Source organism: Castor canadensis, chromosome 12, assembly GCF_047511655.1.
Source record: "Castor canadensis chromosome 12, mCasCan1.hap1v2, whole genome shotgun sequence".
Lineage (NCBI taxonomy): Eukaryota > Metazoa > Chordata > Mammalia > Rodentia > Castoridae > Castor > Castor canadensis.
In genome coordinates, this window is record NC_133397.1 from 21,535,998 (window position 1) to 21,550,406 (window position 14,409).

At 45.0% G+C, this 14,409-nt stretch overlaps 1 protein-coding gene across 14 annotated transcripts in view; it reads right to left on the reverse strand.

The window, feature by feature from the left end:
• Nucleotides 1–14,409, reverse strand: part of Dtnb (dystrobrevin beta) — a 269,435-nt gene that overhangs the window by 18,051 nt on the left and 236,975 nt on the right. For 11 of the 14 annotated variants that reach the window (XR_012439625.1, XR_012439626.1, XM_074049317.1 and 8 more), the window contains one exon: nt 10,549–10,569. The exons of the other annotated variants lie outside the window; for them this stretch is intronic. Coding sequence is in view for 9 of the 11 variants with exons in the window: in XM_074049317.1 (XP_073905418.1) it covers nt 10,549–10,569 (21 nt within the window). In the remaining 2 variants the exon portion in view is untranslated. The remainder of the gene's footprint in view (nt 1–10,548; nt 10,570–14,409) is intronic. 14 annotated transcript variants of the gene reach the window in all.

Genomic DNA, 14,409 nt, shown 5'->3' on the forward strand with positions numbered 1-14,409 from the left:
CATGGAGATTGAATCCAGAGCCTCACAAATGCTAGGCAAGAGCTCTACCACTGAGCTACACCCCTAGCTCAGCCAAGGTTTTCTATGGGAGAGTCGATTTAATTTCCAGTAAGAATGAGCAATGTCCGAAAGGAGAATGCAAGGATTATGACTTAGTCCCTTGTCTAGAACACAGATCCACTACTGGAGTTAAAACAGGTACAGAGAACGCCAGAGAAGGTGAGCTGAGGACAGTGATCCCTCCCCAGCCCTGCATCTGAGTAGAGAGGGACTTACATGCCAAGGTAGAGAACCTGGCCGGAAGGCCAGTGGCCCAGAGGGAAGGGCACTGTCTTCAGAGGAAACAACACGGCATTGTTCTTGGCTGCTTTTGGGTAGCCCCAGCGCGGTGCCTGGTATCGTAGGGGCTCAGTAAATGCATTTCCTTCTCTTCCTTCTCTAGTGGGACAGGTAAGAATTTTTTTTTCTCTCCTTCGTACACACTGCAGTCAGGTAAGCAAGCCTCGAGAGGCCTGTGGCAAAAAGCCTGATGCCGAGAGCAAACATCATCTGTAGGGCATCAAAACAGGTCTCCCCCATGTCCCCACGAAAACTTCAAGCCAGGCTGTTATCATGGCAACAGAATGGAGGACACTTCAGTCTTCATTCCTCTCCTCAGCTCAGGGACACCCGCCAGGTAGCAGATGGCCTAAGTGGACAATTACCTCCATTTTGCTGCGGTGCGTTTAAATTAAACAGACCGGCCCGTTTGCTGCAGATTTCAGAGGCCCTCTCAGAAAAACAAACAACACTGAGAGAAAGGAGCTGAAGGTCTAAAATTTCAGCAGCTGGGACTGTACGGAGAACAGGGATAGATAAAGAATGGTCTTAGAACACTTCTTACTCCAGAAAGAGGTAAAGCCCTGTGTACTATTTTGAGCAGGTGCTGGTGGTGACTGTGCCCAGATGACACGGCTGTCCTATCAACTGAGGAGAGAGGTGGATGTCTGTAACACTGTCCTGACACAGGACAAGTAACTGCCCCACCTGCGGCAGGACTGGGTCCCTCTGGGCTGAACAGGGGACAGCTCCTGTCTCAGCAAGGTACCCATCTGCAAGCCTATGTCTGTGCAGCCTTTGAAAGACAAACCTGGCTTCTAAACACCCGAGAGACGGGCTGAAGAAAACTTTATGATGCTTCTCTGCTCTGGCCATGGTTACCACACATGTACCTGTCTGTTGGAGGGATGAGGCCACAGGAATGACACCCATTAATTCCCACACCGTGACAGAAGACTCAAGCTCACACATGGCCTGTCCCTCACTGTGGTGCCCTGTGGGGTCCTCTAGGACTGCTGATGTTCTGAGATCAGATGAGCTGTGCTGGCAGCAGGTAGAAGGGTGTGGCTCTCAATCTTCATTGCCCTACCAAGCCACACTAAGTGATATAAAAGACAAAGCTTACACCAAGACTCCAGGAGTGGGAGGAAAGGTCTTCAGCAATCTTTCTTAGTGAACGGAAAAGGTGTGCTGAATTTCTAAGAGAAAGAGCAACTCTTTAAAACTCACCACAAACTCAAAAGACCAAAAGTAAGTTGAAATTTACACTTTTAGCTAGGGAAGCTCATAAATTCCAAGACTAGACTTCCTCTTGGTTCTTCCTGATTTGCCCATCCCTACCTAAAGATGGTGTCCTCGTTGTCCCCATGGCAAGATTTCAAAGCCAGTTCTTAGCAAAGTGGTCAGGCACCCACTGAGAGAAAAGCCCCTGTGAGATAAACACTGAACCTCAGACTGCACACCAGAAACCAAGGTGAGCTGGATTCCCAGGAAGGCCGGTCCTTATTCAGACAGCTAAGTCAACCATGAGCAGGCAGCTGGAACCTATCAATGGTGTCAAATTTAACCGCTACTTACCAGCAAGCAAAACTGTGTGCTGAAGTCTGGCACCCTAATTCAACACCAACACTCCATTCTGCTGAGTGCTTGCTATATGTGACACAGTGGTTAGAATCCAGGTTTTGCCATTAGATGGTCTTAGTCTGGATCCCAACTCTGCCATTTCCTTGCTGTGCGCCCTTGGGCAGCTTACCTAACTTCTCTGTGCCTGAGATGCTTCTGTAAAATGGGAATGTTAATAACTACCTCACAGGCTAGTGAGGATGACCATGATATGGATGAGGCACTCTCAGCAGGCCTACAGTGTCTTGCGAAGTCAGGTACTTACAAAAGAGGATGGGTTAGGCGCCATAGTCCAGGTGCAAAGGAAAGCAACACAGAATGGGGAGGCTTGATGGATATCCTGGAACAGGGCTAGCATTCACAGGAAGGCTGGTGGCCATATAATTGTATAATTGAGGGTTGCATTGTGACAGGCCCCTTGGGAAGGGGTCCAGGTGAGGAGAGGTCATGAACAAAGGCCGGGGCAGGAGTAAGTCTGCACTTGAGGACAAAGGTCTTTGTGCATGGAGCATTGAAGGCATGTGGGGAAAGGAGATTCATAGGCAGCAGTCATCTAGGGCCTTATGTAAATGGCCACCAAGTGTGTTTCACAGGCCACAGACGGGCAACTATACCCACAGCAGATCTGGCCACCTGTTTTTTCTTTTCCCCCCTTAAACACAATCCATGGCCTAGGAGCGGTATTTACACTTTTAAATGGTTATATTTTAAATGACTGCAAGTACATATACAAAATAGTCTACTTCTCCTTCCTTTTCTTTTTTTAAAATGTTGAACATTACTGCAACCCTAAATGACAGCAAGCTTACTTGCCAAATGATTAGCAGTAAATGGAAAAGAACAGAAAGCATACTGCAGCTTTAGGACATGCTTCTTCCCAGTGGAACTGAGCAGACGTTCTTCTCAGTTACATACTCTAAGCTGGGAAGTGCCATACCTTGGTGTTATCACTAATATGGAATTTCAGAATGGCCTGAGGTTCAGTTAAAATTCTGTTACCCTGGGACTGGCATAGCCTCATGACATGAGGAAATGCCTAACGACACTCTCAAAGTGAAGGGTTGCAGAGCAATCCCATACCAAGAGAAGAAGCTAGGGTGAGGTCTACAGAGAAGACACCAAGTCCTGGCCTCTGTGGGACACATGGCTAAGAAGCACTAGGATGAGTCAAAGGAGAAGGGCACTGGGGAAGCAGCTGATGCTTACTCAGGAAGCTCCTTCTGGAAAGGTGGAAGTATGAGGGTGGCATGAAAGAGCTGGTTGCTGAAAAAGCCCAGACAATGAAGTGAAGGCCAGACGGTTTCAAAGTCACAAAAGGAGAAATCAGTGAAATGAACCCAACTAGACTTCTGTAAACCCTTTCTGATTGTTTTCCTCCAAAATATTCACTGATGTCAATGACAAAACATCAAAGAATTGTGAATTAGATGCTTATAGATGAGTAAAGTGAGGTTTGTAAAACCTCACTTTTTTTTGTACTTGTTTTTCAAATGTAAAAGAAGAAAGATTTTGCCAAAAGGCTCTATTAGTCAGAAGGGCAATCCATTCATAGACGACTCACTAAGGCAGAGTTTAACTTCTTAAACAGAGGTGAGGTTGGGGGTGGGGGTGGGGTGATGGTGGTTGGATGAGAAAAATTCTATTTTTTTTAGCATTTATATTCTAATACTCTATAGAAAATTTTCTTTCCTAAGCTGGTAAATTCTTTCTTGCCAAGTCCAAGGGCTTCCTGTCTTATTTCCTTTCTCCTTCTTGAAACTTTCTGAACTTCCAAGAGAATCCACAATCCTACCTCCTCATTATTTACTCTTGGTTTTCCCTAAGGCCCATGTTTATGTTTTTAATCCTTATTCTATGCTCGAGGCTCCCAAAGCTACACTGCTAGCCCTGTTTTTCTTTCTTTTTTTTTTTAATTTTATTATTCATATGTGCATACAAGGCTTGGGTCATTTCTCCCCCCTAACCCTACCCCCTCCCTTACCACCCACTCCGCCCCCCCCTCCCCCCCCCTCAATATCCAGCAGAAACTATTTTGCCCTTATTTCTAACTTTGTTGTAGAGAGAGTATAAGCAATAATAGGAAGGGACAAGGGTTTTTGCTAGTTGAGATAAGGAGAGCTATACAGGGAGTTGACTCACATTGATTTCCTGGGCGTGTGTGTTACCTTCTAGGTTAATTCCTTTTGATCTCACCTTTTCTCTAGTTCCTGGTCCCATTTTCCTATTGGCCTCAGTTGCTAGCCCTGTTTTTCCACCTGAGTCCCAGCTGCACATCTCCAAGGCCTTTTGGTTGACTGCATGTGTTGGTAACTCACATGCTCCAGCTGCTCCCTTTATCTACTTGTTCAGTAGGTGGTGCCCCCAGCCCCTCCAACACACATCCATTTCCCCAGGTTCTTGGGCTCTAAGCCTAGAAGTCATCTTTCATTCATCCTTTCTGTTGATGCTTTGCTGAGATTCAGATTGTATTGTTCTGGGGGGCAGAATGTGGCTTAGGAATTCAATAGTCTTCCAGTGGAGGGAGAATTTCTCCAGTTTAATGTGCAGAAAGTTTTCCTGGAGACCCTGGAGGACAGTTTTCATATGCCCTATACATTCTGGTCAGGAGAGGAAAAGACAAGAAATATAGTACAGGAGGGAAATAAAAAAGTAGGTGAGAAAATCTTAAGTCTTTGATGGGATGCTGCCCAGACTCAAATGCTATTTTCCCTTGCATCCTCAGACTATAAACTCCTTGCAGGTGTTCAAGGAGTTTAGGGGGGGTGGGGAAGTAAAATGTTAATTTTAATATTGTAATGATTTCCTCTTTTTGCAAAACAAAACAAGGAACTGTAGGGCCTTATAGTGAGCACAGGTGCCAAAGTTAATGAATGAACACACCAGGTAGACTTCCACAAGCCATCTGTGGGCAGCTAGACCTGGTGTAGTCTATGTATATATCCTAGGACTGAGACCTAGGCTAAGGTTTGGAGCATAGTCACTTCACCACAACACACTGATCCTTGTTCACCAAATGAGATCCAGGCCTTTGCAAACGTCTATGGTGCCTACAGTTTAGGATAACAATGAGCTAGCTTGTTTTCCTGCATTTAGCATATTGTGTCAACCATAAAATTACTTTCCCACTACTGGAGAGTGGCATTTGCATAGGATTTCTCTTTTTATCCTCTGAAAGGCTGAGCTGAATAAGTGACTGACTAGAAACCCTTTGCCTTTCAGAAAGAAGTCAAATCAGGCTACTTTGTGGGGGACCAGAGAGAGTTTAGAAGCATTCATGAATATGACTCACTTTCCAAATGAGACTGTAACTTCCCAAAGGTTAATGGAACCAGAAAGAGAAATGACCCACGAGCATGCAGGCACCCACGGTTCACCAACAACTCTCTAATGGACAAAGAGGAGGTTTTTCTTTACTGCTGTGTCATGTTTTAAGTACTTTCTCCTAAACTTACAGAGTTAGTATTCATGAGGTTTGTGGGTACCCTCAGGGTTTGATCACTAAATACTGAGGGCTCTTCCTCTGAGGCATATTGGGTGGGGCCATGATCAGAAATGGGGCATGAGGAACCAGCCCAGACATGCTTTCTTTTCCTTACAGTTGTAGTGGGCTGTCTGGGTCTTGGCAATTAGGAGGGCATAAAGGCAAGATCCCATTCGCTATGCCAAAAGAGAGGTCCTGGGGTGGCAATGGTCTCTCAGCAGATCCCGGGGTTCTTCTAATGACATTATTTTCAGGGTGCCCTCTATATTATTCTTTGGACCACCACCCCACAACTAATCTGGACCATGGCCATTTCTGTGGAAGCCTCCTATCTTTAGGTGGCTTTTACTTCCAAAGTTGTAGCCTGAGATACTGCATCTGTATCTCTGGGTCTACTGGACGGAATGACTGAATTGGAGGGACTGCAGAAATGTTCAAGGAAACACATCCTTCACGAGTAAGCTGAACCCCTTGCCTTGGACAACTGATTTCAGTGGATGTTAGAGATCCAACAGGGAAATTTTACAGTATACTGAATCACTGGGGAAAATGGAGTCCTGATGTTTCTAAAGGTAAATATGTACATCTGAAGACCTGCCAGACTAGGATTGGGATGTTGTGTGGTCTACACTGGAGTAACTGATAGGTCAAGTGCACCAATGGACTCATGCCAGTAGTGTCCCCATCAGCCTCTGGTTACCCCAGTGTGTCCTTGCAACATGCTGATGAATACCACAACCCTGGCTCTGATTGTAGGCACTGGGTTTTACTGAGCAATAATGAAAATATTTTCAAATAATACAAATAACTATAGAGTTCTTGCATTTTATAGATTATCGGTGTGAAAAAGAAGTGGGTTTTTTTCTACCTAATCAAAATGTACTCTTTAGACAGAAATAAAAATAGAGCTAATAATATATTTTTTTGGTGGTGGTGCTACTGAGGTTTGAACTCAGGGCCTTGTGCTTGCTAGGCAGGTGCTCTACCACTTGAGCTACACCTCCAGCTGGTGTTCCTATTCTTTTAGAAAGAATTCGTTTTTCTGATTTCTTCTTATAAAGGATACTTCTGGGCTGTAATTCGGTCTCTTGAATATACAATAGCACCTTCAGCAGAGTCACTGCTATAGGTACTTGAACCAGTTAGGTTCCTTACAAGTAATGTAATTATTAATTCATGCAGTCTTTTAGTTAATACTGCTTTGCATTTAGCAAGTATTTATTGAGTATCTGCTGAGCAGCAGGCTGCGGATACATGAGTGAAGAAAGCTGCTAAGGTCCTTTACAGTCTGCTGATGATACCAGGCCCAACTAACCCTGATCAACTGATAGAATCTAATTCCTGGGCCTCTTAAGCTGTAGGGTAAACTCTAGGTTGAACAGACTTATCTGAAATAGCCAGGCAGTTCTGCCTTTAATTACAAACCTTAGATCTGTGAAAAGAGAAGGGAAGAGGTGGCATGGAGAAAGGTAAGAAGAACCACCAGGTGAGGTACTAATCCCATTCCAAGCACTGGAAAAGTGGCTGAAGCATCAAAACTACTTTTTTCTTGACACTGAGGATTGAACCTGGGCCTCACACACGTGAAGGATGAGACCCTCTGCCCTGAGCATCAAAGCTTTTAAGGTAACTGTTGCCACCCATTATTACTCTCGGGTTCCCGCAAAGCCAAAATAACCCTGTGACACATGGAACAATAAATATGAATTTGGCACAGGAGCTTCTAAATTCTTATCACCAGAGTGATAAGCCTGTCTTATATGCTAATCAGACGGCTGGTGGCTGGGGGCTCTTAAGATAGCTTTAGGATGGGCACTGGTTGTCAGAAAGACCAAGGCATGATTAGAGAGCTGCAATTTGCAGGTTTACCAGACCTCAAGAGCGAAAAGAGGCTGGGGACCTTTGAGGAGGGGAGAGGGGCTGCAGACCAAGCTAATGACCAGTGATTTAATCACTCATGCATACATAATAAAACTGCCACAAAAACCCTGAACAAAGGGGCTTCTGGGTTAGTGAACACATCTACATGCCAGGAGGGGGAGCCCCCAATGCCACAGGGAGAGAACCCCTATACCCATACCTGTCTGGACCTTGCCCTATGCACCTCTTCATCTGACTGTTCACCTGTATCCTTTGATGAACAGCAAGTAAAGGGTCCTCCTGAGTCCCATGAGCCGTTATGGGAAGTTATTACACATGAAGAAGGGGTCATGATTTGAAGCCAAGTTAGACAGAAGTGTGGCCAACCTTGGGACTCACTACTTGTGAATGGCATCTGAAGTGGGATTATCGTATGAGATGAGGTGGGATTTGGGCTGAGTCAGGGTAGTTAGTGTTAGAATTGAGTTAAGTTGTAGAGCCAGACTGGTGGCGCATACCTGTAATCTTAGCTACTTGGGAGGCTGAGATTGGGAGGACTGGGGTTTGAGGTCAGTCTGGGCAAATAGTTCATGAGACTCCATCTCCAACATAACCAAAGCGAAATGGACTAGGGGTGTGGCTCAAGTGATAGAGCACCTACTTTCTGAGTGCCTGCTTTGCAAGCTCTAAGTCCTGAGTTCAAATCCCAGGTCCCCCACCCCCCACCCAAAAAAAATTAGAGGCACCAACTCCTAGTTGGTATTGCAGTGAACTGGAAAAGTGTTTGGTGGCTGAAGCATTTGGTGGGTAGAATCCTAGCAGAAGTAATAATTTCTGAACAGGGAAGCAGCGAGAAGGTGGACTGGGTGAAAAGCTCTGTACGGTGGGTTTATGAAGCTGGGTTCAGGAGCATGCCTAGTAAATTGCTCATGTACAGTCTTTTTAATTTCTTTATCACCCACTTAAATTAAAGCGTTTTGATAGGGAAGAAATCCAAAGCCTGGGAGGAAGAAAGGTTACAACTTCGCTCTGTGTTAAATATTCTACCATTGTCTTTCTCACTCAGCAATGATATGGACTAACACAAAAGCTCAATTTACAGTCTTTTCAGCTGTCTAGGGGAAAATGGCACTGACTGATTTAAAGTCATTCAGTCCAAACTGAAGCCTCAGAGCTGGGCCTGAGAAGGCTATTTCTACCTAGATCAACACAGTAGCATCTCTGACCTTGTGCCATGGTGAGAAAGATGAGGACAAAGCAGTCTGTATCCATTCATGCAGCTCTAGGAGACTGTGAGGACCAGGACATGTGCGCAGGACCTTTGTCACAGAGAATTCCCAAGACACACAGACAGACAGACAGACACACACACACACACACACACACACACACACACACACGAGGTTCACTAGGGCAGGCTAGTTTCTCATTTTTCCAACTTCAAGGGTATAATGATCTCACACAGAATGAGGGTCACTGGAATAAATGTCCTAATTTAATTCTGTCAGCTAGAGGTTAGCTTTAATTTGGACTGCGAAGTAATATCACAATGGTGGCAACTCCTATTTCTTGGACTAAATGTTATTCCATGAAATTTGAAAAAAAAGGAAATGCCTATGGGAAGGTCTACTGCTATTATTAAAATAAACATCCAGGCCATTTGCCCTCTTCTGAGAGTGAGGTCTCAAGTAGGGCGGAAGAGACTTTCAATTCATGTGTCCCTCTGAGCTGCCAGTCAGAGAGATATTAGGAGATGCAAGTCTGAGAGACTGTTGGAAGTAAATTTCCAACAAGTGGTTTCAGCTGTGAAGTGCAGTCTCTGGGGTACAGAGATGGAAAGAAGGAGGGGAGCACTGGTGGTAGTCAGTGGTGCCTGGGATCGGCGAGAGGCCACACTGAACCATGAGGGAGGAGACTGTCAGACTAGTGATGGAAGAAGGGAGCAGGAAGGATTAGTGGTCTTTGTCCTTTGCCTTCCACCTGGTCACTCATTCTCCCACTTGTGGGAGGCATTACCAACATCTGCTTCTCTGCTACTTCTATGCAAACTGGAGAATTATGCTTTCTAGCTCTCCAGAAGTTAAGTGTGGTCGTGCGACTTGCTTTGGCCAATGCAAGGGAGTGGAAATGATGTGTGTCATTTCCTGGTAGAAGCACTCTAAAGGCTGAGCTTTATTTTCATCCTTTCCCTCTCCTGCTTTGCCCAGGTAAATGTACCTATTGATGCAGAAGGACAGTAAAGTTGAAGAGATAGAGAGAAACTGTGTGTGAGTCAAGGAAACAGCCAAACAAAACCAATGGCTCTTTGTTAAAGCCACTGGGATTTCTGTGTAGTCAATCCCAGTGTCCTGCTCTGTCTCCTGTTTCTTTCTGAAGACAATCTCCACTCACCACTCTTCCTTATCTTCTTTTCCTTTCTCTCCTCTCCCCTGTACTCTGTGATGCCATTGTGCTTCTAATTTGTGATAATAAGTACAGTGTTTTATATTCTTAATCTAAAACATGGATAAATTTGTGTTTTTGTAAGAAAAAAGGGTATTTTTAAAATTAAACACTTTATATTTCACCTTAGCTTGTGTGAAATTGTATGCTCTGAAAACTTTCTCATGTGATAGAAACAAATGAGGTTACTATTGCAGGTAGTATCCACATTGTATGGGCTAATGGCTCCCAGGGAAAACAAAAACAAACATTAACCTTCTGCAAACATCATGCATAACACCCATGCAGCTAAACATGCCCCAAGCTTCCCCAGAGCAGCTCTGAGCAGGAAGTCACTTCTGGGGGGGTCCAGGAGCTGACTCAAGGCCACAGGACATCTAACACTATCCGAAGAGCTATTCACTTCCATGCACATTCATTCATGTCACAGCGTTAGACCTGCGGTCACCCTCCTGATCCCCCAAAAGTTGTTTTAAACAATTATGGTCACACTAGACACAAAACAGCAGAAAACGAAAGAGCAGGAAAATGCAATAGACTGACCAACCGTGCATACTTCAAAAAGCACAACAGATTTTTTTTGTGCACTTGAAAAAAATTCAACACGCTCTGGTTCTGAGCAAACCTGCTCCACTCAGTGAAAATGACCTGGCCTTTGAGGCCATTTTACAACACTGTGGAGGAACTCCTGAGAGTTTTGCTCATAACCAATTCCTCAGAGATGAGTGGTACAGGGAGGAGAGGGGAAGGTACAGACGTTTACACAGGGAACAGAATGCATGCAAAAGGAACAAGTCCAGGGGAAAATTCTGAAGTCTACTTACTGCCTGCTTTTGCTCTTCCTCCTAGAGGTGTTGATGATGAAAAAAGGCAGAGAAGAAAAGGAGAGATATTAATGCCCTCACCTCACACACTGGGAAGAAAGGACAGAAGAAATCAGGTGAACCAGGCCAGAAGAGGGCCAGTAGGACACAGCAATTGGTAGGCCTGCCCAGCTAGTTAATGCAGTGTTAACTTCTAGAGGTGCAAGGAAAGAACCTTAGAAACCACCTAGTCCAACTTCTTCATTTTCAGATGAAGAGGCCTAGAAAGCCTGGCTTGCCTAAAGTTACAACTATTTAGGGAAAAGTGAAAGAGGAAGTTCAACCATGGCTTAAAATCCTAATTATCATTCTGTTTTACCACTCAACATATTTGCATGTATTTAGGTCCACTCATCTAAGCTAGCTGCTCTCAAGGTAGGGACCACAGACCAGCAGCACCTGCTTCACTGGGAACTTGTCAGACAGAGATGCAAATTTTGTTGTCCATCCCAGGCCAATAAACTGGAAAGGCTTCAGGACCCTGGGAGGCCTTTCAAGAAAGAATTCTCAGGACTGGGGAGGCTGAGGCAGGAGGATCTCGAGTTCCAGTGTACTCCAGCTTGGGGTATATTGTGAGACTTTGTCTCAAAAAACAATTCTCAACTTCAGATCTTTATTAATTCAACACAGGTTGATTTGATAATTCTTATGCATAAGACACTGTAAACAAAGATTTCTGTCTTGTAGAATCTTACAGTGAGGGTAGGTAAAGCAGGCACTTGCTAACTACAGTTGACTGATCAGATGAATGCACCATGGGACACTGTAGAAAAAAGTGACATTGTAGAAAAAACCCCAAAGAGGACAAGATAAACTTTTGAGTTTCTCTCTCCTAGGCCCTTTGCTCCTTGGACAATTTGTCTTTTTTGATTTTGTCAATACACGAGTTGGAACTCAAGGCCTTGTGCTTGCTTGGCAATCACTATACCATGTGAGCCATGCATGCCCTAGTCCTTTTGATTTTTAGTTTATTTTTCAAATAGGGTCTTGTGCTTCTGCCAAGACTGGCCTCTGATGGCAATCTTCCTACCTCTGCCTCTCCAATAGCTGGGATTACAGGCATGCACAGCCATGCCTGGGTCGTTCTTTTTTTTTTTGGTGGTACTTACTGGGGTTTGAACTCAGGGGCCTTGCATTTGCCAGGCAGGTGCCTCTACCACTTGAATCCCACTCCCACCCCCAATCCCAATCCCTTTTTCCTTTAGGCATTTTTTGAATTTATGTCTTGCTGGTCTAGAATCCTACTTATGCTTCCCGTGTAGCTGGGATGACAGGTACACACCATTCCATCCAGCTTTTTATTGGTTAAGATAGGGTCTCGTGGACTTTTTGCCTGGGGTGGCCTCTAGCCTTGATTCTTTTGATCTTTGCCTCCCTAGTAGCTAGGATTATAGGCATGAGCCAATGTGCCCAGCTTTCATTCTGTCTTTTAGTGGGTCTCTTCATTTCTTCTTTCTGTGCTCATTAATGGGTGACTAGTTAGGGAGCCTCCACTCTGCCCCAGAATGTAAAGGTAAACGTGGCTGCAATGCAGCTACTTAAACTGGACCCAGGGGTACATGAAGTCCCCCCTGAACTCAGGTGAGGGACTCAGCACGGGATATGCGCTTCTGCTCTCACAGGGTCTGCAGGTCTGGGGGCGAGGGCAGTGTGACCTCAGGAAAGCAAGGGCACTGCACAAGGGAAAGGGTAAATAAGAACTTGGAGGAAATAGTTTTTATTCCTGCACTGGAGAGACACAACGAGAAATTAAATGAGCACCGTGAGACCCCTTGAGGAGACTCTGGCTTGGGCAGAAAGGTGCTCATAAGAGTCACAGTCAGCTGCCAGGGATGACTCAGCCAAACCTCCAGGGGGCAGGCAGAGGCCCTGGGGCCCGCTCAGCCAGCCTGAAGAAGGCAGTGGCTTTTCCCAGTCTACCTGGCAGCACAGCTCTGATTGGGAGGGGTTAGGAAGCATCTCCCTTGCCAGCAGCCGTCCCTCAGCACAGGACACCGCTCACACCCACCAGGCAAGCAAACACCACAGAGGAAGTAGAAAATCATGAAAACTGTGTTCTCGTTGCTGGCGCTACGTACTGGGGTAGATGTTGAGATCATGGTGGTGGGGTGTGCAATCCCCACAGGCCGACACCCTACCTGAGTCAGAAGACCAATATGTAATGTCTTAGATGGTTTCTAAGACACCTCCCTGGCCTCTGTTTTCCCCAGCTTTGGTATTGGGTTGAACAGAACAGAGACATTTCAGAAAGCAATGTTTCATGCTTGCATACGTGTGTCCCAGTACACGAACTCATTATGGTTTCAGGTGGACACACAGGTTAGGGTAGGATGGACTGGTGGCCAGAGCGGTGTTCTCAGGACTTAGGGCTTCGACATACCTTGGTGTTGGGAGAGGGGGGACTTTGGCAAAGTGTTACCTAGCATGGTATAAGTTAAAACTCACAAAAGTTGTTCAGGTAAAGTCTTTGAGGCTCTGTCACCACAGCAAACAGACCAGACAGAAGATTTTAGAACATTTTGGTTATCAATTAGTTAGATGGGGGTAGGTAAACATTGACTGATAATAAGGGATAGAGTCAACTTGATTTAAAGGGGATCATGATAGCTGAATTATAATGTGCAAACCTGCAAGTCTCTAAAAACATGTTAATCTCTTCCACATGGAGGAAGTCTGGCCAGGAGGCCAAAGTAATGGCAAAGTTATTGTAGTCATCTATGCAACAATTTACATGCTAATTAGATAAACATTTGTAAGTGGGGTTGAGATCTAAAACTGCAGAATTCATCTGGTAAATATATTTCAAAAGCAGTATCAGGCTAGGCATGGAGGTACACACCTGTAATCCCAGTACTCAGGAGGTGAGGCAGGAAGCTATGAGTATGAGACCAGCCTGGGCTACACAGTGAGACCCTGTCTCAAAAACAAAAACAAACAAACAGTAAAACCAACATCAAACAAATACCCCTAAACAAACCAAACCAAAAGCAATATCAGAAAAATGAAAAATGAGATAGAAAAATGTTGGGAGCATGAGTTAGAAATTGAAACACCAACACATAACCGTTTCTAGATTAAATCAGGACTTCAAGTGAGGCAGAGGTTATCCGCCTACTTGCTAATTGGGGACAATGTGGGGAAAACATGTACAGAATGTGGGTATCTGAGTGTCAGTGCACATCGTATTACCAGAAGAACAAACAAATGAGAAGCTCCCTGGTACTCTGTGGTGACAGGGATGGAATCTAATCACCACTATTCACCAAATACCTAACATGACACGTAAGAGCTTAATGAATTTTTGTTAAATAAACCTGATTAGTCTTAACCCTGTGTTGTTTTCCAATTGTAAGAGAAACAGCTAGAAATACAAAGAAACTCAGGGTTTGGGGCTACCATTCCAGGCACTAGCCCATTCTGTTTGGCCCTTGAATACAGACATCAATGGCACACTTCAAGGTCACAGTGGTCCAGGTGGGGCTCAGAGACAGAAGCTCTGAGGAAGGCTAGAATAATCCAACCAAGGGAAAGTGGACCATGTTACTTAGGGCAAATGCACTGACTTCCTCACGGTTTGCTAAAAACCCTTGGCCTTTCACAAAAATCATACTGTGGCACCTTCTGTGTGTGGGGATTGCCTGAGGGATGCTGACACAGCGAAGTGTCCTGTCCTATGGGAACACCAACTCCACATAGCAGGGCTTTCATTGGCCCCCACGGCTCTAGGTGTGACGCGGGCCAAAGATGTTTATGTACACTGAGCTGATGTGAGTGGGGGATGGGGTCATTGAACTGGCTAGTTGGCAACTGCTAGAGAGTTTT